This window comes from Pristis pectinata, chromosome 3, assembly GCF_009764475.1.
Source record: "Pristis pectinata isolate sPriPec2 chromosome 3, sPriPec2.1.pri, whole genome shotgun sequence".
In the NCBI taxonomy this organism is placed as follows: domain Eukaryota; kingdom Metazoa; phylum Chordata; class Chondrichthyes; order Rhinopristiformes; family Pristidae; genus Pristis; species Pristis pectinata.
This window is the reverse complement of record NC_067407.1, coordinates 123,752,711-123,779,879: the sequence shown is the minus strand read 5'-3', so window position 1 is coordinate 123,779,879 and position 27,169 is coordinate 123,752,711. Positions and strand designations below refer to the sequence as shown.

The 27,169-nt window shown below is 41.9% G+C and overlaps 1 protein-coding gene across 1 annotated transcript in view; it reads left to right on the top strand.

The window, feature by feature from the left end:
- fmn2b (formin 2b) overlaps positions 1 to 27,169 on the top strand; it is a 370,539-nt gene that overhangs the window by 198,736 nt on the left and 144,634 nt on the right. Inside the window, 4 exon segments of the mRNA XM_052012981.1 lie at positions 798 to 859; positions 18,599 to 18,693; positions 18,857 to 18,986; positions 20,538 to 20,684. Coding sequence (XP_051868941.1) covers positions 798 to 859; positions 18,599 to 18,693; positions 18,857 to 18,986; positions 20,538 to 20,684 — 434 coding nt within the window.

Here is a 27,169-nt window from a genome sequence, read left to right as displayed (position 1 = left end):
GTTTAATTTATGTGATTAAGCAGTGTGCTGCTGCTGGGATAATTATGTATAAAAGTATTGCTCACCGGCCTGCTGAACTCTGAGGCAGTATTGTAAAGTTTTATAAGTACAAGCCACTTCCACAATTTAACTTGCACAGGGTGCACGGAGCCTAATTTGCACCAATACAGACGTATGCATTGCAACGATGCTGCTGGGTGTCAATGTACTAATTGAATTAAACGTCTGCTCGCCGATTTCCACAGGCGTAACTGCAATCAGATTAATAATGGGTGATTGCGTGAGAAGTCCAGACCTCCCATCGTGGAAATTTGTGGGAAAGGGAATGAAATATTCAAAATCTGCACTAAAACTGTCAGATTTATGTGCCGAGGACTTGACCCTTGTCAAGGTTTTGAAGTTAACTGAGTAATTCAGTTTGGGATTAGTCAACTTGGGTTTGACACCGACCAGAGATGAGAATGAGTTCGTTTTGTTATGGTGTTGCTTTTCTAATTCTCCGGGAAGCCTCGTCTGTGGCATCCCTCTGATCTTTCTGGCTTTGGCTGTGATAATGGAGCGTGTGTGTCTGCGTGTGTGGTGGAAATTTTCAGTTACTGACACCTGGCCCCACCAGTGTCTTGTGTTTGCAAGTATTGCCACAGCACAATCCCAAACATTTGTGCAGCCAAAGCTCCAAAAGCCCATCTGACCAGCAGGTCACCTACACAGCCATTGAACACCTTTGTGCTTTATTAACCTTTCACCACTGACTTGTCATTAGTTTTGACAACTCTTCCTTTTGTCCCTTTCTGCAGCTGTTCTGAACTTGGACAATTCCGTGGTTGACCTGGAGACCCTTCAAGCCCTGTATGAGAATGTAAGTACTGCGACCAAAGGATCAAAAGACAACAATGTGGCCACGAGGTTTTGGATCCGAGCAGTCAGGAACAAGGCATTTAACCCCCATTGCTCAAAGTTGCATGTTAGTTTATGTAGCAATTGATTCCTGGGATGCATATTTTGCTTCGTAACTGAGCTACTGTTTCATTCCAAAACAATCCTATATTTGAGGTAATCTGATTCTCTTTGCTTATTCTTCATGCTAGAGCAGGAGGAAATTTAAAGCATAAACACTTTGCCACTTTCTAACTCTGTATTCATTCTTAGACTGGTTGCAGAATCCTAATTGCAAGGCTTTAATTTAGTCCAGTTATGTTAGGTTAACACAGGACGTTGTATGAAATAAGTTAGCTAAAATGCATATATGCTTTATGGAATGTAAGAAGGTTAATGTTTGTAGCCTGTGGAAATAAGCAAAAGGTTCAGATTTGACGCGCTTCATTTAAGGGGCACCATTGAGCATTTACTGAGTGTTGACCTATTTTCATACAAAATTTTCAAGTTTAATTCATCACAGCACTTCCGACCAAATTGGGAGCATTATTCCTGACCTCAAAAATCGTTCTGTGCGCAAATGGGTGCCTGAACTCTGAACGCATTCCTTTTCAGTGGCAACTTTCACAATTGCACGTTATAATATTGAGTTTCACTCCAAATGTCATGTGTAAGGTCCCAATATAATTCTGGTATGTATGTAGTTCAAAAGCTTAAAGTAGTGAGCAGTCTTGTGGCCTGTGCAGAAGCAAATGAAAACGCTACATAAGAACTCGGAGATATTTCTCCCCAAATGGCATGCTAGATTTTTAAAAAAAACCTGCTTCAACTGGTTATCTCCCCCATGCTGTTGGTTTTAAATGATTTTAACAGGGCTTTCCAGGTGTTTGATATGTTTACATAAGGGTAACTTCCAGGAAGCATCAAAGTTGTTAAGATAGTTTTTTGGTTTCCCTTTTCTGTGAAGTTTTTCTCTTTGCACTGAAAGAAACTCGAATCATCCCTAAATAGTTGACAATTTAATTACCTTGTCTCAAAATATCCACATACCTTGGAGTCAATACAATGTTGATTCACTGGATTAACTCCTGAGATATGGAGGTTCTCCTTCAAGAAGAGCAACAATTAATATCGGTCGATGACTCCACTGACATTTAGATTATGAGAAGGTCGATGACATGAAGCTGTTTCCTCTGGCCGGAGAATCTAAGACTAGTTTAATATCCGGATGTCAGACATTTAAAAATACAATTGAGGGAGGTGGGTAATTCTCACAATATTGTGATTTTGTTTTTGGGATTGTACACTGACAATGACTGCACATTGCATCAATGTATATATTCAATTCTGATCTTTGTACACCATGGATCAAGGGATAATGGGATTGGTGGGAAGTGCATGAGCACTTTACTTTTGGAGGGTGTCACCTGAGCATATGAGGTACTTGTTGATATTAAAAATGTATTCCATGATCCCAAGAAAAATGGGGCAAAGGGCAAATGGGTGAAAGGCCATATTAGTAAACAGCAATGGATACTTGCGAAACAGTTGAGTGTTTTCAGGCAAAGTCCCAGGGATCAAAGAGATGACGAGGGCCAGGGTTGAGCTGGTGAGAGTGGAGGGGGGATGGCGTTGAACGAATTGGTAGTCAAGAGAGGAATTTAAGCTAATGTGGTAGATTCAGATGGGCTTGGAGGGGTATGGGCCACACAGGAAATTGGGACTAGGTGGATGGGCACCGTGGTCAGCATAGACTCATTGGGACAAAGGCCCTGTGTCTCTGCTGTTTGACTCTGACTCTAATAGATCAATGGAAAGGGGTTGATTAGGTGAGGGTTATGACCCAGGACTATCATGCTGGGGATTGCAACAGGGTGATGACAGGGTTGAGATATTCATTGGAAAGTCAAGTAGGCATGTTACTTAGAGGACATCGTTGGGCCAGATAAGACAGATCGTCTCTGAGTTCACTAAAGCAGGTTTTGCAAGTACAGTGAAGGCGTTCTTCTGCACAAGGCAAGCAGGTCATCTAAAGGCCATGTGGGGGTTAATGAAAATCCTCAAGTGGTGACCAGATTGCCACACCATTGCAAGTTACCACCAATGTCGGGGATTCTCCCTGTATTTGTGCTCAAGAATGGAATCTGACAGGGAAGTCTTTCTGATTTTGGAGATCACAGTAAGTTTTTTTTTGAACTTTCTGAATACTTTTTCCTTTCCTAGTTGAATTATGTAATATGCAGAAAGTTGACACTGCCTGATGGAAATACCAGGCGATAAATTTTGATACTTTAAAAATACAATTTCTTCAAAATTATTTTTGGATAATTGGATGAGTTAAGTGCCCTTTCTGGTCTATTTTTTACTACCACTTCACCGCACAGTCCAAGAATAATTCCAGCAGAGGTCTCCCGAAGTCTAGAACTTTATGCCCAAACTTGAACTCTGGTCCAATCACATTAAAAGAGGTGCCACTCAGTGACGGTACACGCAACAATCGTAAATTGAGGTAATCTTAAAGGAGCAAGCATAGATAAAGATGGAACTTCTTTTGTTAAAAAAAAAAGTAAATATTTTGAATCCAATCCCCAGATATAATATTACTTTGATTTTAGAGATACAAGAAACTGCAGATGCTGGAATCTGGAGCAACAAACGATGCTGGATGATCTCAGCAATCAGGCAGCACCTGTGGAGGGAAATGGACAGTCGATGTTTTGAGTCAAGACCTTTCATCTGGACTGCTCGAAACGTCAACTGTCTATTTCCCTCCACCGATGCTGTCTGACCCGCTGAATTCCTCCAGCATCTCGTCTGGTTTGATTTCGGGCAAGACTGCAGTCCCATTGATTCCTTCAACTTAGCGGGGGAGCTTTGAACTGACTACTTTAGCCACAGGTTAGACTAGGTGCACCATGGAACCATTATGACAGAACGTTAATGATTTTGATTGCAAAAAATTACAAAGGTTAGCTGTCTGTCTCTTCTGCACCAACAATCACTACTTTCTGACAGTTTTAGAAAATGAAAATGTAAATCTCTGGAATAATGACTTGAGTTCTTGAAACATTTGTGCACAGGAATGTGTTTTGAATTGCTTTTTACTGAAAAAGAATGAATACCCAGCAGGAGGAGAATGTGTGTCAGCTTCCCCAGAGCAAAGGCTTTTGTAGACCTTAATAAAAGTGCAGTCAAGGGGCAAAATAGAATGAAAGGGGATGGGTGGGGAGGGATGGAAAGAGAGAGACCAGGAGGAGATTTAATTAATTATACGAAGTTGGGAGCCTAAAGGGAATGAAGAGTCAGGACCCCTTCTCCTTGCCAGGTGAAAGGACCGGGGGGCTGGAGGGAGGGGTGGTGGAAGTTGAACAAGAAATATTTTGCCCAAAGGACTTTTACTGATCTGGACCTCGCTGCCTGAAAGGATTGTTGAGGTGGAAACATTCATCATGTTTAAAAGCTGCATGGATGAGCACGAGAGGAGCCTTAACCTAAAAGGCTACAGACAAGAGTTAGGAAGTGATTGGAGTGGGGTGGGCCTGGTGACTTCCTTGCTGTTCCAAATGTGCACAGTTGTAGAGATGGAAGCTTAGTGTGGGAGAGGGTAGCTAAGGTTTTGGAAGGTTAACTATGTATTCATAGCCACTATGATTAATTTCTGATTTCCTGAAATCTCCCTTCCTCCATTCTCCTTGACCCACAAGTAAAAGCAATGTTTGGATAACTCCCAAGTTGTGCACTGGATGAGTGAGGCCATGGGAAGTATAGGTACCAATTAAGTTGGCTGCTGGCATGTTTGCAGTAAAACAGAGTTCAAGGTGGAATTTTCACTATTGACAACAAGCAGGAATGTTGATTTAATGTTTTTGGTGAAGAGACCTATATAAAGGAGCTAATAATTACTTGTAATCTATCCATGCAATCTTTTCCAATTATTGATCTGTAATGGGTTGAAGAAAGTTAACTCGAAAATAGGATGAAAATTAAATGTATGCATTTGTGAAGTGTTTTGAAGATGATTCAGGTACTTAAAGGCTAACATTTTAAGAAGGGAGTGATATTCTTGAGGGTACCTGGGTAGATTAGTGGGTCAAATCATGCCCTAATGAAGGTAGTTCTGTAACATGGATGTATGGAACACATGGGCAATTAGATGTCAGTGCGCTGAACTAGTCCTCTGCTGCTAGCTTTGACGTTTAAGATACTGAGCTGAGGGACTGCATGGACTTTGCATCTGGCCCCTCGGTGCTTTGCCAGGGATGGCTGGCTTATCCGGAGTAACCCCATTCATTTGACCTGAACTAAAACGATAAATGAAGGCAAGCATTCTTTTCAATTTTAACTAATATTAATGCTTTAGAATTGCATCAATTAGATGTGTCAATGTTTTTCAAAATATTAAATCTATTTCAGCTCTTAAATGTCTCCAATTATCGGTGGTGTTTAGCAACAGTTGGAAAGGCCTTTGACAGCAGCGTCAAAAGGCCATCAGTGTGTTCAGGGAGGTCTGCTTGCTGGCTGTGGACTGCTTTGTTCTGAGTAGGCTACTGCAGTGAATCCTTGAGTTCGGTTGGACTTGCAGGGCCGTGGGGATTGTACGGGCTTGAATGGGAGGCAAGGTTCAAGTCGAACATGATCCACACCATATTGTTTTTCTGGTGTATGTGAAGTAGCTGTTATTGCAGATATTCTGGATGCACAGTCCAAATGCATTTTGCTTTTTCACATCGAGGAAGCTAATGTGTTTGCCAGCTGATGTTTAACTGTATCAAATATTTGTTTATAAATGTCATGAAATAATGAATTGGGTGAGATTCCAAATTTTGCCAGGCGTTTGGGGTTAGGTCCTCCTACATTTAAGAACAATCTAGCTTTTTACTAGGACTTTCTCGTCTATGATGATCATGATGACTCTCTGGTGGATGCGTATAAAGAGCTCATTTTGCAAGCAGATGAGAGAAATAAGAATTGCATCTTCTTGGACACCACCCCCACCCCCCTTCCAGGACTTCATTATAAACCTGATCATAGCTGAGCCTTTCTGTTCCTGCAGGGAGAATGATCATTTCCACCTAGTCTTGTTCCCCTGACCCCCTCCCCCCACTCCCATCTACAGTGTGCCAGTACGTGGTCCACATCACCTTCCTAAGGATTCTCTCTCTCATCCATTTCATGTGATTTTTGTCATAAATCAATATTCCTTGCAACTCATCTTACTCTTCCCTGAATTAGCTGCAAACTAACGGTAGCCTTGCTATTCTTGTCAGTTTTCCATGCACCAAATTTTTACAAAGTGATTTGGCAGCTCTGATAAGAGCACAGTGTGTGTCAGTAGGAGCTAAAGAGTAGTTCTCGTATCTGTTGACCTGAAGATGATGGGAGCTGTCCCTCCGGTTCTGAGAGCTCTTGTAGGTTATTGTAAGTCTGAATACTTTCATAAATTGTTGAAAGAAATCCATGTCGTTACTTGTGTTCTGTCGAGTCAAGTTTATTGTCATATGCACAACTATGACGGGGTGCAGGTACGATGAAAAACTTCCTTGTAGCAGCATCACAGGCACATAGAATAATTTAAGTGTGTGACCCATGGTGCTTACCCAACACCTCCCTATAAAATTTCCAGTGGTGTAAGGAGCATTCCAGTTTACACCCTGATCCTTTTGGTGTTTACCAATTTCGGCTCAAATCCAGGGATTCTCCCAACTTGGGCTATCAGTTCAAAACCCATGTGCCAAAAGTGGCCATGTTGTATTAGTGTCATGTTGACACTCAAATTGTTTGATTTTCAAGTTTTGTTTCTTGATTGCTTAGGCATTTAAATATTTCTCATTGGACATTGTTAATTATGCCACAGTATGGATGACATTTTAAAAGAAAAATTGGTCTTTTTATGACTTTTATGGGCCAATGTGTTTATGTTACGAATTTAGGAGAAAAAGGATTTAGGTTGGATTCCTGGTTTACTCTACATAATCTGTCGCTGTGGAGGTACAATTAGCCTTGGTGCTCCTGAAACCAGGAATGGGTAAAATCAAGCCTTTGGTGAATGAATCCTGCTGGAAAGAATGTACGTGAGGAATTCGGGAATAACAGGGGCTGTGTTTGCATGACCTTCTCATGCAATATGTCTAGACTGAAACTGAGACTGGGTTGAGATACCAAATAGCTGTGTGCATTTCAGCCCAGTAGGAAATGCCATCAGGGAAAGAGTTTAAACATTAATGGGGAAGGGGAAATGAAGCAGAATATGATGAGGTCGGGATACTTGTGGTGCTAAAGGCATCAATAACAATGATTTGACAATGAAATGACCATGTTGGATCCTTCATGCTGCCATGTTTTTGGTATGACCAATGTTGAGCAGATTGAAGAAAATCTTTGTAATTAGCATTGTGTTTTTCACAACTCCAAGTCCAAAATGGTTTTGCAATCAGCTCAAGTGATGATTGTGATTTGGGACAGACGACATGCAATTTATGTAAGTAGGGAAATAGATAGCCTCCACTGTAGTTATTAGTTGAGGGGTTTAAATACTGGCCAAGGGAGCAGAAAAATCTTCAGATAGTGGCAATATAACCTTTTCCACCCATCTGAGGGGAGAAACCTGTCTTTAACATCTTTTCTGTGATACAGTACCTCCAACACTCTATAAATGTCTCTCAACAAAGTTAATCAGGAGAGAGGAAAGGAGAAGAATTTTCAAGATAATACAATATGTGCGGTAACTTGTAGTTCCAAGTAGCTACCGCAAGGAGGACTGGGAATGGATTTGGAAAGAAGCTCGCCAATCTCCATCAGCCACTCTCTTGATAGCTAAGTGAAAGGCAAGATATCTAGAAGGAGAGCTAACACTGGAATTTAAATTCTGTTATGAAGTGGGATGGGGTTGTTGTGTGGTGGGAATGAGAGGGAACCAGTTCCCTTTATCCAGTCAATAGCCGAGAGATGATGGGAAGCCAGATTCCCACTCTGAGCAGAAGAAATGGTTTGTTTTGTGGCAGATGTAAGTTGGAGACAAATGCAGTGCTGTATGTTCATACCCAATGATTAACTCTTGAAATGGTGTCAGGAATGAAATTGATGAATCTTTCATTTAAAATCAGTTTGCCTAGAAAAGGCAGGTAAATAGTAAGAACATGTTAATTTTACTGTGTTTTTATTCTTTGCAAACTCTTGCATTCCAGGGAAATTACATGTTTTCATCCCAGTGAGTACTTTAATAAAGACAAACACTTTTGCCAGTTGACATTGTGCTTTGTAAACTGTGAACCGGTCTTGCACATAAGGTTTTGAGCTACGGAATACAAGCCTTGGAAATGTTACTCCCATTCTAAGATGGCATTGCCTTGTTTACTTTTTCAGTGAAACTAAACCAGATGACCATGTCTTTGGCAAGGGGTAGAAAATAGATTGCCAGGATGTATCATGTCTGCAGAGAAACCTTAGACCATATGGGTATAATAAAAGTGGAAAGGGTAAATCATTCAGAAGATGAAATGCTTCCTAAATATTCAGACAGTGGCTATAAATCATAAATAATTATGAAGTAACGCATTCTTTTATAATAAGTGTATTCTGTGATCATGCAAAATTTTCCTCTCGAGATTTCCTCGCATTTACATGGAGGGTTGTGTAGACTTGAGTAAATATACGTCGTCAGTGGGTGTCTTGGCAGTAAGTGCATGCTTTCCTAAACATGGGTATTGGTAAAATGAAGTGACATCACTGTAAATTGAAGTTAACCCTTGCTGTCTGCTTCAGGCTGATGTGCTGAAGCTGCAGACGCTGAAGTGGGTTTATTGGCCCAAAGCATGCTTGCACCTTTGAGAGGAGTCTGAAAGAAAAGATACCTCAGTGAGTTCATGATTTTTGCACGTGCGCACTGTATTATGGCTTGTAGGTCTGCCGCTGTTTGCGATCAACCTGAGCCAGGGACTGGACGCATTTCACTTCTGGGCCCTCAGCTTTACGCCAGTCATTGTTGGCATATCGAGCACAGCTCCATTCATCTGCATAAGGCCACCAACCTGGATGGAAAAATTGTGGTTTGTTTTTCGTAATTAATGTTTTCAGTTCATTACATGTGTTTTTAATGAGATTTATTATTTCTGCATGTTCCAATGTTTTTGTTTATTATAGATTTAAAATGCATTTCAACTGCATTAAATGTCTCTGGTTGCCAAGTCACTTGGCCTGCTCTGCGCTGCAGGATGGCTTCAACAGGGAGGTCACGAGGTTGTTGGACCCGCATGGCTGTTAATGTTAAGTGTGGAGAAGGGAATGGGAGTTGTGGGCTGGGTCAAGCATGACAGTCGTGGACTTGAATAGCATAGCAATGGGCCATTCAGCCCATCGGGTCTGCGGCAACCATCAAGCACTCATCGACTCCCCTTCCTTCCTCCCTCCACCAAGAATTCTATCACTTGCCTTCATACAAGGGGCGAGTTACAGCGGCCAGTTAACCTAGCAACCTGCAGGTCTTTGGGATGTGGGAGGAAATTGGAATATCCAGAGGATACCCACGTGGTCACGGAGAACGTGCAAACTCCATGCATCACCCAAGGTCAGGACCGAGTCTGGGTCACTGGAGATCGGGAGTCACAGTTGTACCTTCTGTTACCCGTCAATCCCTAATTCATAGCTTGGATGAAAGAGAGGACTTCAAAGTGGATACCAGTAACTTGCTAGTTGGAATTCAGGATAATTTCATGCAGGATGATAAGCCACAAGTATTCAGGATAAAGACAGACTGTCTATAGTTCAACAAATGTGTGGCACAGTCGAGTTGGAAATATTTGTAGTGGGGAGAGAGGGCTCCTTCCTTGCAGCAAACAAAACTAGTGGAAGTGACAGAGTGACCTGGGAAATGTGTAGATCACCTCCCTTATGCTTTTACTTCATGGGTCTTTTGTTTTAAATTCTAGTAAGTTTTCATCAAATTACTAAGTTAAATTCCTTGGCTGCCATGGTGGGATTTGAGCTTGTCTCCAAATCAAAGGTCCAGAATCATTGTTAGTCAAGTAACTTGACCATCACAGCACATCGCTGCTGTTGGACTTGCCACTGAGCACAGTGGTCAAGCACTGACTTACTGTGGAGAAAGGCAGGGTACAGGAAGCCTGAAGCCAGGCAAGGCTGGTGTAACCCCATATATTGCAAGAGTTGTCAGATCCATGGAGAAAAAGTGTTTGAGTTGTTACACTTTTAATTATTGGTTAGTAATTTAACCTGTTATTGACACAGGAGGGCATTTGCCACCTTTGGAAGCACCTGGGAGAAACCCCCACAATCACAGGGAACATGAAAACTTAATATTTTTTAATTTAATCATTGAAATGTACTTGTAGTTCTTAATGTCAGTGATAGAGATGTTTATTTAAGAATTTATTCAGAAGTCATTCACTAGGGGATGGGACCTTGGATACTTGCTAGTCAAAGCCCTCTCAACCTTCTGAGAGGCTTCTCGGATGCAATTAGATTGGCTCACTACATCTAGATAAAGTAGATCCAGGAGGTGGGTTACCACTGGTTCAACCAAAGATGATCCACCATCATCAATGACTGGGAAGCACTTCAGAGTTCCTGAGGGCATGATATGCTGTGGTGATATTGGGTTATAATTGCAAATACAATTATTCCTAGGGCTTGATTCATGTCAGAAATGTTTTTCTTTAATTTTGGCTAAATTTGGATATTTTCAGTTATTCAAGACAAACTAGGAACAATGACATTCATTTTCTAAGAAGTGCAATTAAATTTACTAACAGAAACAATTGTAGACCAATTCCAGCTTTACCTCAATGCTCCTTATAAACACTTTTTTTTCTTCTTGGTCCATTTTCACCTTTTGCTCTTCCAGCCTTTATCTCCATCCACCATCAGGCCAGCAAGCAGTGTGTTCCATGAACACGCATGATCGGTCAGTAGATCGTGCGAGCATTTTGAGAGCCATGTAACATTTTAAAAGAAAATGACCGTGAACTCTGCCCAGTTGATGTTTGTGGTTGGAAACAATTTTATTTAGGAGGGTGGGGTAGAGATAGCAACCGAGTCTTGGTGAGTTTTTCCTAATTGGTTAAAATTGGAAAACTCAAGCACTAACCATTCTGTACTGCAGGGATTTTGACTTTGCTGTTCATTTTGTATCCATGAAAACTACAGAAAAGGCCACCTCGGTGTTGGATAGAACATAGAACAGTACAGCACTGAACCAGGCCCTTTGGCCCATGATGTTGTGCCAAACTAATTAAATTAGTAGTCAAATGCCCAGCTAAACTAACCCCTTCTGCCTACACAATGTCCCTATCCTTCCATTTCCCACACATTCATGTGCCTATCTAAGAGCCTTTTGAACACCCCTGTCATATTTGCCTCCACCACCACCCCTGGCAGTGCATCCCAGACACCCACCACACTCCAAGTGGGGGGGGGGGGGGGGGGGAAGAGAACTTGCCCCACACATCTCCTTTGAACTTGCCCCACACATCTCCTTTGAACTTCCCCCACACATCTCCTTTGAACTTGCCCCACACATCTCCTTTGAACTTCCCCCTCTCACCTTAAATGCATGCCCTCTGGTATTAGATATTTCAACCGTGTGGGAAAAGATACTGGCTGCCTACTCTATCTATGCCTCTCATAATCTTACAAACCTCTATCAGATCTTCCCTCAGCCTCCGCCGCTCCAGAGAAGACAGCCCAAGTTTGTCCAACCTCTCCTTATAGCTCATGCTCTCTAATCCAGGCAGCATCATGTTAAACCTCTTCTGCACCCTCTCCAAAGCCTTGACATCCTTCCTATAATGGGGTGACCAGAAGTAAATGCAGTTCTCCAGATGCAGCCTAACTAGAATTTTATAAAGCTGCAACATCACTTCCTGACACTTGGCCAACTTGGGATGGCCCAAGTTAAATTTGTCACTCCACTTCAGGTAATTTTTGTGCTTCAATTCATAGGAGCTGTGAATTGATGTCGGCACAGCGAGGTCCTTAGGTCACTTGAGACTTCATACGAGCGTGGTTCTGTGAATTTCCATGAAAATAAGATGAGAGATTTTTATTAGTCACGTGTACATCGAAACACACAGTGAAATGCATCTTTACGTGGAATGTTCTGGGGGCAGCCCACAAGTGTTGCTGCACTTCTGGCGCCAACATAGCATGCCCACAACTTCCTAACCTGTACGTCTTTGGAATGTGGGAGGAAACCGGAGCACCCGGAAGAAACCCATGCAGTCATGGGAGAACGTACAAGCTCCTTACAGACAGCGGGAATCGAACCCAGGTCACTGGTGCTGTAGTAGCATTATGCTAACCGCTATACCTCTGTGCCTGCCCTTTAAGAATGAAAATTCTTACTGAGGACTGAAAATGTAAGAATGAGAAAGAATTAAGTGCAACAGAAGCAGATAAAAGTGAATTAAAGTTGAATTAAATGCAGAAAGAGAAACAAAGTAAGGGAATTAAAGAATGTATTGAGTAAGAAAGAGGAAATAAATGTTGGAAGGAAAGGCAAATTTTGGGAAAACATCTTGGAATAATTGTCTGCAAGTTTGAAACTCCATAGTTTCAGTCTTTGTGGATTTTTAAGGCTGAGTTACATGCAAAGTGCCATAAATCTTGTAGCTTAAGACAAATCTAGAATGGCTTTATTTATGGTGCGTATCCAACATTTTTTTTGATGTACACCTTGCCATCAGCTCCTTTATGAACGAGGGTAATAGCACATCAGCACACGTCATCTTGAAGTATGTGATGATTTGCAATTCATGGCATCTTGCTTTCACAGCACAAATTGTGAGCGAAAAAACAAACTGCTGGAGGAACTTGGTGGGTCAGACAGCATTTGTGGAGGCAAAGGAATGGTCAACATTCTGGGTCAAGACCTTGCATCAAGACCAAAAATATCTTTTGGTTCAAAAAATATCTTGAACCAAACCATCGACCATCCCTGATGCTGCCTGACCTGCTGAGTTCCTCCAGCAGTTTGTTTTTTTTTTGCTCCAGATTCCAGCATCTGCAGTCTCTTGCATCCTACAAATTACTGTGAGCTGCTGTGGCCAAGATTCTGTTCCGTCCTAAGGAAAGCCCTTGTGGGTGAGGCATTGTCAACAGTAGATCAGGCCTCGCGTAACTAAACATACGTGGATGTCTGTCTTGTGCAAATCTAGCGAAGTTACTGGGGTAGGTGAGGTTTTCCAAATGGAGAAGATCTCAATAGAGGACAGAGATCAACATTACAAATTGGGGGAGCGGTTTGGGGGTAGTATTGGCAATTCAAGGGTCAATGTATAGGACAGAGGGATTAATGATTGATCTAGGCTTAAATTGTCTTATCGGAATGGATATCTGGATTGTGATTAGTCTAGGATTGGGTAATGTGGGGGCCTGAAGATGCAGAGAGATGGTGGTGGGTATTGGGAGGAGCTAGTTGTAAGTAGGTGACCTAAGAGGATTAGCCTGCATTTGGATTCAAGTGCTGACTTCTAAGCTTGTTGGCCATCTGCCCTTGAATTAAACAGAAGGAGGCCATACGCCATTCTTAAAAACAATGTTGTTATATGAATGGAGATGAGGTGTGGTGGGTGTCCTTGTACGCCAGTCACCGAAACCAAGCTTTCGGGTCCAGAAAGCAGTTTGGAAAGTAAATGATATGTTAACCTGCAATGCAAGAGGATCTGAGTATAGGAGAATGTCTTGCTGCAGCCCTACTGGGTCTTAGTGAGAACCCAGCTGGAGTTTTGTGCATTTTTGGTCTCCTTATTTGAGGATGGCTCTTCTTGCACAGGGGGAGTACAACAAAGGTCGATTTCCAGGATGACAGCACAAGGAGAGATGGGAATCTAGAAGAAAGACAATCTCATAGAAATCTCCCAAATTCTAGCAAAACTAGACAGGCTATTTAAAGGAGAATATTCCCAATGATTAGGGAATACAGAACAAGGGTCACAGCCCCAGGATACAGGGGATGCCATTTAGAACTGAGATCAAGAGAAAAATATTCCGGGAGGTGGTGAACCTGTGGAATTCTCTAACATGTGGCAGCTTAGGCCAAGTCTTTCAAGGAGGTGGTGAATGCACTTCTTAATGTTAAAGGGATCAAAGGATATGAGCAAAAGTTGAAGCAGGGTTTCAAAGTAGATGATTAGCCATGATGGTGTTAAATGCTAGAGCAAGCTTAAAGGGCTGAATGGCCTCTTCCTATTTTCCATGTTTCTGTGCAGTGGAGAGACTTCTTTCTGCATAAAGATGACCTGGAAACACTGTCGGGGGGTGGGGTGGGGGGGGGGTGGTTGCTGGGGGGTGGTCGTTGCAAATCAGCATCTAGAAACCAGGTTATTGAGAAAATTCAATTGTGTAGTGCAGAGGAAAAGCACTGTCATGGATATTCCATACTGGTTTGCCAACAATTTCCAGCCCCTCTTTTCATAGTTGCTTTTGGGATTAAATGAAATTAAGTTTATAAAGTTAGATCGTAGTTTAGCAAGAATGCAGTTTTAAAGATTACCGTTAGCAGGTAAGTATGTCCCTACCTTTTAAAAAAAACCTACAAATTCATTGCTCTCTACCCAGACACCACTGTTTTGAAATTTCATGTGGTAGAAGTACTGCAGGGTAATTTTGACACTTAATGTTGGTTGTGATGAGCCTTTGTAAATCATTTCATTCAGTGTTTTCTCTTTGTCCACTGACTGAGGAAAAGTCACTAGCTTGCATGGAAAATTCTTCTTGATGCTGCCTTGTTATTCTTTTCAAAAAAAACAGTTCCTCCGAGATGTAAATTAGACTTAATATTATTTTGAACCATTGTTGATGTAGAAGTTGAAATTTTCCATAGCTCTGTTTTTGATGCATAGGTGTTTTTTTTTCTTGCTGTATTGTAGGCAATAATGAAGCTATTTGACTAGTGTGTATGGAATTCTCATGCTGTGGCTGGGTCAGCTACTTGGAGCACACAGGGTAGGGTTGGTTGGACTTGAAATGGTTCAGACTCTCCAGGCCCAGGCAGTCTGCCTGGCCCACGGGAGTGGTCATGGGCGGCTTGCCCACCCCTCGGGGTGGAGGGCAGGCACGGCTTCTGAGTTCCTCTAGTAACACAATCGCAATAAAAATCCACAAGAAAGGAATGGAATGAAATCTAACCCTGGCAGTAGCTTCTGGTCAGCTTTGTGAATTTCTCCCCAATAAAAATACAAACGTGTTTTGTCAAGTTAGAAATTCAATAAATATAAAGTAGGTTTCCCTTTCCTGAAACCAGCCTAATGTAGCAAAAAAATATGTATTTTTCCAGCCATTTTTAAGATCTTACCGTTCCATGCATTGTCCTGTCATAAAAATGGCAGTTGAGATGGTGGTAATGGATTTTCTTATGCCCATGAGTATCGTTTTGGCTCAGTTGTAGGTACTCCTAGATCTGGGCTGCAGGCTGAGCCGAAGCCCAGAACAGATTTTCAGTGCGAAATTTAGGCTTGTATCCCAGTGTAGGGACTAGTAGGAGATTAGGCTAAGTCTCCATCTCCCTTTTTCTAGTGAATACCCCAGACCCGTAGTGGCAAGAGGATCAGGCAGCTTTCCCAAGGTCACGTCAGGTCATCCCCTTGATTTTCTCAACTCAAGTGAAAAGAAGTCTGCATTTCTTCAAGAGGCAGGGGATTTTTTTTGCTCCTTATAATATGCTGATAATTGAAACTGAATACCACATTTTTGTACGCTGGCATATGCTGCTCCAATTTTGGACTTCTTACCGCAGGTTGTTAATGCATCAGCTGTGAGCTTTCATTGATTATACTTGACTGATGGCCTTCTATTTTATTTTTGAAGGGATATTTATTTTAAAAGCACAATTAAGTATAAGTTATTTCACAACACTCTTAATATTCACCTTATAAAGACTTAAAACTAACTCTGCTTGAATAGTGGAGACGTGAGAGGCTGCAGGTCCCGGAATCTGGAACAAAAAAAAACTGCTGGAGAAACTCAGGGTCAGGCAGCATTTGTGGAGTAAAATGGACAGTCGACGTCTTGGGTCGAGACCCTTCATCTGGACTGAATCTGGACCAGATGAAGAGTCTTGATGCAAAGCATCGACTATCTATTTCTCTCTGCAGATGCTGCCCGACCTGCTGAGTTCCTCCAGCAGTTTGGTGTTTTTTTTTGCTCATCCAGGTCAAACCTGCAAAAGAGAAAATGGAAGAACTAATGTAGGAAAAAGAGACCCTACCTTTGTCCTCATTCCCACAAGTAAGCTGAAGCGATTGTAGGAATGGCCTCATTTTGTGCTTATGATGCCATGTGTCTGTGATGCTGCTGCAACTAAGTTTTTCATTCCACCTCTACATACTTGTACATAATGACAATAAACTCAACTTCAACTTTACTTGCATCATAAGTGTACTTATCACCATGTTTTCCAGAACCATATTGATATTTTAAGTAGTAGTTAATATTAAGTTTATTTTTTTGGAAGAAGTGATGGTCCTGATGGTTTGATTGCTTAATTTAATGCTGTGCTAATGAAATAAATGCAAAGGAAGGCACACTTGTGTTACATCACATGTGGCACACGTGGTTCTTTAGTTATTAGAAATATTTGTTTTGGTTTAGCAATGTCAACTAAAACTTTGAAGGTCTCTACAGTTCTGGTCTCCGTTTTCCCTCTGCTGCTTGAGGTTACTGGTAATATACTGGTAATACTTGAGGTAATACACTCAGTTAAGATGCTGGAGATTATCAAGTCAGTTCAATTCATTCATCTGTTATAAAGTAATACTGCCTTTTCAGAACGGAGGACTCCATATTGAAGCTGTTAAATAATGTAACAGTCATACAGAAATAATCAGCGTGAACGGTTATAGTCATGTTAATGTATTATGAATTCTGATCCCTGTGAATAATGTACATTCCTGAAAATGTCTTGGAATCTCTTGTCCTTAATATATGACTCTTGTGCTGATGTGCTCAAAGGTTCCAGTGGCATATTTGTCTTCCTGTGTTGCAGACTGTCTTGTAATTTATTGATGAACAATATCTGCGTCACTTTTTCTTTGGAATGTAATGCTTTCTGCAGTAGTGTTTTTAATTAAAAGCTCTTCAGTTCCAAGTCATTTTATTTTGAGAAATCTGTGGTTAAACAAGTCACAACAATCCTTTGTTCTGCAATCACTTTGAACACTATTTGCCAATGAATGCCATTCCCCAGGGATCATTTCTAAGCTCTATGTTCCTCTTTCCAATGTCATAAATTTTCCAATACACATGGCTGGTTTCAAGCCATTAGCCCACTTCATATCAGCTTGCTGAGTATGCGTTCCCTTGAGATCAGGGTCACTCCTTCCCATATCCTTCATCTGGATCAATGTGTCAATGTCCTGAAGGCAACCAAATCCTGGCTCCAGACTCGCTGTTGTCTCCTCCACCACCTGATCCAGCTGCAGCACTCCCTGAAACCAAATGATCCTGAAGGGTAGAGAGTGCCAAACTCCTCTGATCATTGACCCAGTGCATTCTTTGCTTTTCTTCCTCACATCTAACACTAACTGTGCAGAGCTCATGCAAATTTTCGTTTCCAAGGTTAGATCTGCATTCCTTACTGCCCATATTTTGTCTCCATTAAGTCGACTTACAGCTCTTCCTTGCATCAATCCATTATTTTTCTTTTTATCTTCTCGAGTCTTTCTCTACCTCTATTTGCCCTTGATGATTCTCATTCATACTCGTGACAACCCAAAGTTTTGTTTGATGTCACTACAGCTTGATGATACTATCGTAGCTCCTTTTGCATAGACACCTTCCTTCTAAGCTTCAGCTGAAGATATCTATTTGCAAATGTTTAGAAGGGCAGATCGCTGGGAGCTCCTTGTCAAAATACGTCCAGGAACATGAACGTACAAACTGGAGTTATTTTGGAGTTATTTTAATCTTTCTCATCCATAGGGACTGACAGATCAGATCGGCTATCTGCTTTGCCAGTCCGGCCATTTTCTTCCTTTCTACTTTCCAGAGATCTCAATGTTAAATTTACATGTGATGTAAAATAGTCATCAGATCCTATTCCATCAGCTTCCTGCTGACTTTTAGTTGAAGTGAATTCCATAAGCCCAAAGTGAATGTGCATTCATATCAGTCAAGTGCAAATAAAGTTATTTGCAAAGTCTTTTAAAATTGCTCCAGATTACTTTGGTGGTTTATTATTGACTGTGAACAGAATTTGGAAGGGCTGGAAGGCCTTGGGTTCTTAGTGGTTGTCCACTTAGAAAAGTGTACAAGGATTTAAACTTTTCGCTGAGGATGTTTGCAGACTGAGCTAGAATTGCTGTAAGTATGCTTGCCAGATGAGGACCTTTAAACTTAGCAGGGTGCCCTGGTCTTCAATGCAACCTTGTGGTATTGGACAAGTTTGGTCTTGATGAAAATGCAGAGCTTTTTTTAACCCACAGCTGTATAATTTGCCAGCACCTGTCATTGAGCCTTGTTTGAGTAACTGCCACTGATGTCCGTATACCACAGCTCTCACAGCTCAAAACATTGAACATTTTATCAATTCACTTGAACAGAAATAATCATTGAAATGGGGATGAAGTTTGTCTAAAGACAGATCTGACAATTTAATTGAGGTGGTAAAAGAAGGGAAGTGTGCTACAAAAATGCAGGCTGTGATTGCAGTTCAAACTTTCCAAATTAGTGCTTTTCACATCATTCTGATAAACTTTTCTTCTGTACACAGAGAGCACAACATGAAGAGTTGGAGAAAATTGAAAAGCAGATTCACAAATCCTCCAAAGATAAAGATAACGCCAAGCCTTTGGATAAACCGGAGCAGTAAGTTTTCTCAAGTAGTATTTCAACTGCAAACATTTACTTTTTAATTACTTGGTTCTGGTATTCTGTTGCTGGTTGGTATAGATGAGGGAGGGAGCTGTGGTTGGATTGGAATTCGCTCATTATGGATTTGCAATATGACTAGTGATTCATTTCCATTCAGGTTTCTCTATGAACTAGCTCAGATCGTCAACTTCTCCGAGCGTGTATTTTGCATCCTTTTCCAATCTACTTTCTTAGAAAATATTGCCGCCATCAACCGTAAGCTTGAATTAATGGATAAGTTGTGCAAGGTAGGTCTTCTCGCAGGAAAAATATGTACCTGATCTCATTATAAACAACAAAGCTCTTCACTTGTGCCTTTTTAATGTTGCCTTTTATGGATTATGTAAGAATACTGTATAGAACCATACAGATCTTAAATCTTAAAGATAATCTTGATGGTGGAATCGGTGTGGCCAAGATAATTGCAGACTTTTATGGGTAAAGAATGAAGTGCATAACTTACAGAAAGAGATTGAAGCAATAAATGAATGAGCAAAAGAGTAATGTAGAAACACAATGTATTTTCAAATAGTTTTCCATGAGTAGTGAGTGGTTCTTAACATACCCTGTTGTAAACAGTGGCACTTGTATTCAAACAACTGCATCTTGAGAGCAGGATACAAATGGACCATTACACTGGGGAGCTGTTCAAAAACCTAAGTTTAATCCCAAGGGAGTTTCTCTCCCAACTAAAATATGTTTCTTTAACCCTGCATTTTCCTTTGCGCAGTTGTGCAATTTGATAAGTTATTTGTTTAACTGTTATGTTGGTTTTACGTAAGAAAAGGGAGCAGGAAAAGGTCGATTGGCACCCGAGCATGTTCTGCTATTCGAGATCCTGGCTGATCCAGTTTTGGTCTTTAATACATGCAAATGTTATTAATGCTAGCACCTGTCATGCAAAAACTGACTTGTTGTCAGGTTGGCATCCGACTATCTGGACTGACTTACAATTTTAGGCAGATTAGGGGTGACTTGGTATACTGGGATTTCTTAGCTTTATAATTTCTTTATTTACCTTTAACTTTCAACTACTTGTTCAGTTTGGTTCCAGGAAGTTTATTTGCTGTCCTGGGCTATCAGTGATGTAAAGATCTCAGTGAATGCCAACTAGATTACATAAGTGTGCAAGGAACAGTGCAGAATAAAAGCTCGGCATATTTTGGTTGGGAGATTCTCCATAGCTCCCTTGGCATTACCAGATTAAACTAGGGTTTGGACATCTCCCCAATCTAACTTCCCAGATTTAAGGGAAAAAGTTCAAAGGCAGCATAAAAGAAAAAAATTGGAGGATTATTGGAAGGTATCTGTCAATGAACAGGGACACCCTGCACCAGTAGTGCTGTAGGTGGGTTTGTGGTGTAAAATGTACATTAGGTGGTTTTAATAAAGGGAGCATGTCTCCATTGAGCCAAGTTTGGTTAAAACTGGTCAATGCAATCATCCTTAAAGTTCATCGCTTGCAAGTGAGATGTGTGAAAATAAGACTGTGATCTGGATGGTGTTTGACTGTCAATGCAATCAAACAGGCAATTAATGCATTTTGCAGTAGCACATTGCCTGGAAGTAAATACCCTATTGGTTTAAAAGGTAGCATTATCTGGTGGATTATACACGCTTTGCATTCTGAAATTTAATGAAAATCATTTGTGTTAGCAGCAAAACAATTTCATGAGTGAGAAAAATGGTCAACTTTTAGATGTCCACTTAAACCAGCACACTGATTTCCAGGATAACTATTAAATAAAAACAATAAAGTTGTTGGTTTAAGTGCAATTTTTTTTCTTCTCTTGCCACAGACACTCCAAACAAGTGCCAGTGTAAAGCAGGTACTGAGTTTGATTCTTGCTTTTGGAAACTACATGAATGGTGGGAATCGAAGTCGAGGCCAAGCAGACGGCTTTGGTTTGGAGATCCTTCCTAAACTTCGAGATGTGAAGAGCAGTGTAAGTGTTTAATAGCTGGACTGATTGTGACGGCTTGGCTCCACTGAACAAAGCCACCTGCAGTGTTGAGCAGCGCAATTTTATTTCTGGTGTACAGTTTAAGGTTTGCCTTGAGCTCTAGAAAACCATAAACAGGGTAGTGGCAGGTGGAAGAATAGAAATGCTTTTAATTCTGGAGTAAAACATTAGAAATAGCTCTCAGATTGCAGTATGTTGCCATAATACAGAATCGAAATTCAGTGGTGGGAACGCTGCAGAAAACCAATTCAGCTTAAGTTATTACAGCACAGAAGGAAGACATTTGGCCCATTGACTTAATGTAGAACCTAGTCAGTTTCACACCACATTCTTTCCCTGTGGCCCTGCAAATATAACTTTCAGTCATTTGTAGAGTTCCTTTTTGAACAATACAACAATTCATGTTCATCGCACTTTTGAGCAGTACATTGTAGATCATAACCAAGTTTTATTCTTTCACAAACCTTTCATCAATCACTTGAAATCTATCCCCTTTGGTCTTTGACTTCAACTAATAAGAACAGTTTCTCTGTATTCTACCTGTCTAAACCAGTCAGGAATTTATACTCTGCTTTCAAATCTCCTCTTAGCTGCAGTGCTGCAAGGAGTTCATGAAGTTCTTTGGTATCCAGGCAGATGTCAAGTAAAGATTGAAATGCAGTAATGTAAACAGCAAGACATCTCGGCTGTTTCTGCAGTATTTTAGTAGCTATCCACTCTTCTGGAACCAGGACATTAAAATTATAGCAAGAGGTGCTGATATAATTGCTGCCTACAATTGGAAGTGTGGACATTGTGGACAAGTGTGAATCTTATGAGGAGGTCTGGTATCCATGTACCTGTACCACAAATGGGTGGTTTCGTAAGTTTCACTGTGATTTCATACACAGAAATATAGAGATTCAGAGAATTAGATGGCTGACAACTGTTTTTAGGTGCTTACAGAAGAGAGGCTCCATTGACTACAACCGGATAACATGATACAGATCTTTTGGCTACTATTGGAGGGGGATGTGGGTGGCATCTCAGAGGAAAGCAGCAGCTGAGTTGGTGGCATGAAGGTTGGCTTTGCACAGCAGGAGGGGGAAAAGTCTAGGTGAGGCATCCCTTAGTAAGGGGAGCAGAGGGGTGTTTGTGTGGCTAAGAGCAAGACTCCAGAATGGTATGTTGTCTCCCTGACGCCAGGGTCAGGATGTCTTGGATTGTGTGCAATATATTCTGAAGGGGGTGGGGGGGGGAAGGAGAACAGTCAGGGGTCATAGCACACACATTGGTACTAACAACGTGTGTAGATAGAAGGATGAAGTCCAGCAAAGTGAGAGGGAGTTGGGTAGAGGTTAGAATGCAGTACCTCTAAGGTAGTGATCTCAGGATTACTCACTGTGCCTTGTGCTAGTCATGGTAGAAGTAAGAGAAAAGGGCATGACTAAAGAGCTGCTGCAGGAGGGAGGACTTCAGGCATTGGGATCACTTCTGAGGTAGGTGGGATCTTACAAGGAGGTCTGGTTCCATGTAAACTGGAGGGGAGCCAATAACCTTGAAGGGAGGCTTTCTTGTGCTACTCGGGAGGGTTTAAACGAATTTGTTAGGGGAGTGGGAAGCACCATAGCGGTGCAGCAGATGGGAAGAAAAATGTGGAGGATAAATCAAGCAAGTCCAGTGGACAAAGCAGACACAGGTTAGGGAGCATAGGAGGGTGGCCATACTCGACTGCATTTGCTTGCAAGTCAGATGAACTTAAAGCATACAGCAGGGAAATAGGCCCTTCGGCCCAACTGGTCCATGTCGACCACGATTCCTATCTAAGCCTGTTCCATTTGCCTGCCTTTGGCCCACATCCCTCTAAATCTTTCCTATCCATGTACCTGCCCAAGTACCTCTTAAATGTTGTCAATGTACCTGCCTCAGCCAGGTCCTCTGGCAGCTCACTTCCATATACTGACCACTCTTTGGGTGAAAAAGTTGCCCCTGAGGTTCTTATTAAATTTCTTCCCTCTCACCTTAAACCTGTGCCCTCTAGTTCTTGATTTCCCCCAACCCTGGAAAACACTGTGTGTATTCACCCTATCCATGCCCCCCATAGTTTTATACACCCCTATAAGATCACCCCTCATTCTCCTACACTCCAATGAAGAAAGTCTCAACCACCCTCCATAACTCAGTCCCTCGAGTCCTGGCAACATACTCGTAAATCTCCTCTGCACTTTTTCCAGCTTAGTAGCAATCTTTCCTGTGGCAACACGGAATTATAATACTGCAATCACGGGCAAGCAGGGTTGGCAGCTAAGTGTTCCAGGGTACAGAAGTTTCAGACGTTGAGAAGGGAACCCAAAAGAGAAGGGGGAAGTTGCACTACTGATTAGAGAACAAAACAGCAGTCTGTAGAGAGGATATCCTGGATATACATTATATGGAGGCCATATGGGTAGAACGTAGGAATAATTTAACGTTGCAGCTCTATAAAACCCTGGTTAGACCACACCTAGAATATTGTGTTCCGTTCTGGTTGCCTCATTATAGGAAAGGTGTGGAAGCTTTAGAGAGGGTGCAGAGGAGATTTACAAGGATGCTGCCTGGATTGGAGACCATGTCTTATGAGGATAGGTTGAGTGAGCTAGGGCTTTGCTCTTTGGAGCGAAGGAGGATGAGAGGTGACCCGATAGAGGTGTACAAGATAAGAGGCATAGATTGAGTGGATAGCCAGAGACTTTTTCTCAGGGTGGAAATGGCTAACACAAGGCATAATTTAAAGGTGATTGGATGAAAGTACAGGGGGGATGTCAGAGGTTAATTTTTTTTTTTCCCCCAGAGTGGTGGGTGCGTGGAATGCACTGCCAGGGGTGCTGGTAGAGGTAAATACATCAGGGACTTTTAAGAGACTCTTAGGTACCTGCATGATAGAAATATGGAGTGAATGGTTAGATTAATCTTGGAGTAGGTTAAAAGGTCGGCACAACATTATGGGCCAAAGGAACTGTACTGTGCTGTAATGTTCTATGCTCTAAGAGGGGTGATCACTTTGCAGTGGTTATACTATAGGCCTCCAAATATTCCACAGGAATTAGAGGAACAGATATAAGCAAATCACAAAGGATGTAACAGCAATAGGATTCTCGTAGTGGGGGATTTTAACTTTTGCAATACTGATCGGGATTGTCGTAGTGCAAGGGGTTTAGATGGGGTGGAATTTAAGTGCATCCAATAAGGTTTCTTGAGACGATTTGCAGAGATTCGTACTAGAGACAGGGCAGTACTCAGCATTAGGAAATCAAACTGGCATCTAGTGGAAGTGTTGATGGGAGAACTCTGGGAACAGTGACCATAATTCTGTAACTTCTAAAGTAGTAATGGAAAGAGAATGAGGTTGGTCCTCAAGTTGAAGTATTGAATTAGGGGAAGGCTAATTTCAATAACTTATGAGAGGACCTGAAGAAACCAGTTTGGGACGTAAAATGACAGCCGATAATTGGGAGTCTTCTAAGAGTTAATAAGAGTTCAGGGCTAACACCTTCTGGTAAGGGTCAAAGGCAAAGATGGCAAGATTAGGGAACCTTGGATGACAAATGATGTTGAAGGTTTGATCACTAAAAAAAAAAGGAAACTTATGGCAGTTAAAGGCAACTGGGCTCAAGGGAGTCTCTTGAGGAAAATAGTGTGCAGGAGAGATCTTCAGAAAGAATGTTTCATGAGACAATTTGCAGAGATTCCTACTTGAGACAGGGCAGTACTCAACCTTAGGAAATGAAACTGGGCAGATGGTGGAAATGTTGGTGGGAGAACTCTATGGGAACAGTGACCATAATTCTGTAATTTCTAAAGTAGTAATGGAAACAGAATAAGGTTGGTCCTCAGGTAAAGTATAGGCAGTCCTGATGAAGGGTCTTGACCCAAAATGTCAACTGTTTATTTCCCTCCATAGATGCTGCCTGACCTGCTGAGTTCCTCCAGCATTTTGTGTGTTGTTTCAGAAAGAAATGGTGTGGTGGGGGGAAAGGGGCCATGAAATACCTTCTTATAAGTAATATTAAGGAGAATCCCAAGATATTGAATAAGTATATCAGGAGCAAGAGGACAGCCAGGGAAAGAGAGGGTCGGCCTTGGGGACCAAAGAGATAATCTGTGTGTGGAGCCAGACCATATGCATGAGATCCTAAGTGAATACTTCTCATCTGTGTTGACTAAGGAGAAGGATGTGGAAGATGATAAATTCAGGGAGGGGTATTGAATAATCTGGAAGCAGGTCAATATTGAGGAGGTGGTGTTGGATGTCATGGGATGCATAAATGTTGATGGATCTCACTCAGCCCTGAGGATTTATCTCTGATTGCTATCGGAAGCAAGGGAAGAGATAGAAGGAGCTCTGACAGTGACTTCTGCATCTTTGTTCGCCAGAAGTGAGGTGCCAGAAGATTGGGGGAATAACTAATGTTGTTCCCTTATTTAAAAAGGGTAGCAGATATAAACCGGATAACTACAAGCAGGAGCAACAAACACAAAATACTGGAAGAACTCGGGTCAGGCAGCAGCTGTGGAGGAAAATAGATCTCCTCGTGGCCAGCCATTTTAATTCCATTTCTCATTCCCACACTGACATCTGTCCACAGCCTCTTCTACTGTCACGTTGGGGCCAGACACAGCTTGGAGGAGCAACACCTCGTATTCTGTCTTGGTAGTCTCCAACCTGACGGCATCAACATTGATTTCTCTAACTTCCGGTAACCACTCCCCTCTGTTTTCCTCCCCCTCCTCCCCCCTACCCCTTCTGTTTTTCTCTCATGCCTGTGGCCCCTTCATCCCTTCTCTTCCCCCTCCCCTGCCCTCATGACCTGCCCACCTCCTTCCCTTTATTCCATGGCTGACTTTCCTCTTCTGTCAGTTTCCTTCAGCCCTTTACCTTTTCCAGCTATCACCTCCCAGCTTCTCACACTTCATTTTACTCCCCACTTCCCCCCACCTACCTACCTACCTACCTTCCCCCTCTCACCTGGACTCGCCTATCACCTGCCAGCTCGTGCTCCCCCTCCCCTTTTATTCTGGCTTCTGCCCTGTTCCTTTCCAGTCCTGATGAAGGGTCTCTGCCTGAAACGTCGACTGTTTATGTCCCTCCGTAGATGCTGCCTGGCCTGCTGAGTTCCTCCAGCATTTTGTGTGTGTTGCTCCAGATTCCAGCATGTGAAGTCTCTTGTGTAACTCCAGGCTGGTGAGCCTTGAGTCAGTGCTAGGGAAATTATTGGAGGAAATCCTATGGGATAGAACTTGTGTCCATTTTGAAAGACTGATGCTGATCGGGGATAGTCAGCGTAGCATAGTGTGGGGTTTTCAAAGGAGGTGACTTAAAAATTGAAGGCAGGGTAGTTGTTGTTGTCTATATGGACTTCAGTCAGGCACTTGACAAGGTTCCACGTAGTAGGCTGGTTCAGGAAGTTGCATGGGGTCCAAGGTGAACTGGCTAATTGGCTCCAAAATTGGCTTGCTGATGGGAAGCAGAGGGTAGTGATTGAAAGATGCTTTTCTGGTTCAAAGTCTGCGACCAGTGGTGTACTGCAAGGATCAGTGCTGGGGCCCTTTTTGTCTATGATATATTAAAGGCTTGAATGTGAATGTAGGAGGTGTGATTTATCGTGTTTGGAGATGATACAAAAGTCGGTAGTGTTGTCGATAATGAGGGTTGTCTAAGGCTGCAGTAGGATATCGACCAGATGGAAAGTTGGGCAGAGCATTTGAAGTTGGGCACTGGTCACAGACTTCAAACCAGAAAAGCATCCTTCAATCGCTACCCTCTGCCTCCCATCAGCAAGCCAATTTTGGAGCCAATTAGCTAGCTCACCTTGGAATTTAATCATGATAAGTGTGAGCTGATGCATTTTGGAAAATCAAGTAGGACATGTACAATAAATGGTAGGGCTCTAAGGCATGTTGATGAATAGAAAGACCTTGGGGTCCAAGACCATATTACCTGTAAGTGGCAATATGGATAAATAACGTAGTTAAGAAAGCATATGGCATGCTTGCCTTCATAGCTATGGACATAGAATATAAGTGTTTGGATGTTATGATGCAACTTTTCAAAACCCTGGTTAGACCATACATGGAACATTGCATGCAGTTCTGCTTGCCACACACAATAAAAAAGGATTTGGTTGCATTGGAGAGAGTGCAGAGGAGATTCACCGGGATGTTGCCTGGTTTGGAGGAATTTACTTATGGGGGAGATTTAGATGAGCTGGATTTGTTTTCCCTGAATTGAAGGATGTTAAGGGGTGACCTGATCAAAGTATGTAAAATTATACGAGGCATAGATGGGTATGATTGTCAGAATCTTTTCTTCCTTTTGGTAGGGGTATCAAAAACAAGGGTATAGGTTAAAGGTGATTTTAAAAAAAACTTTTTAAAGGAGATTTGAGGAAAAGTTAGCTTACACAGAGAGTGGTTGATATCTGGATCTCTCAAACACAGGAGGTGGTGGA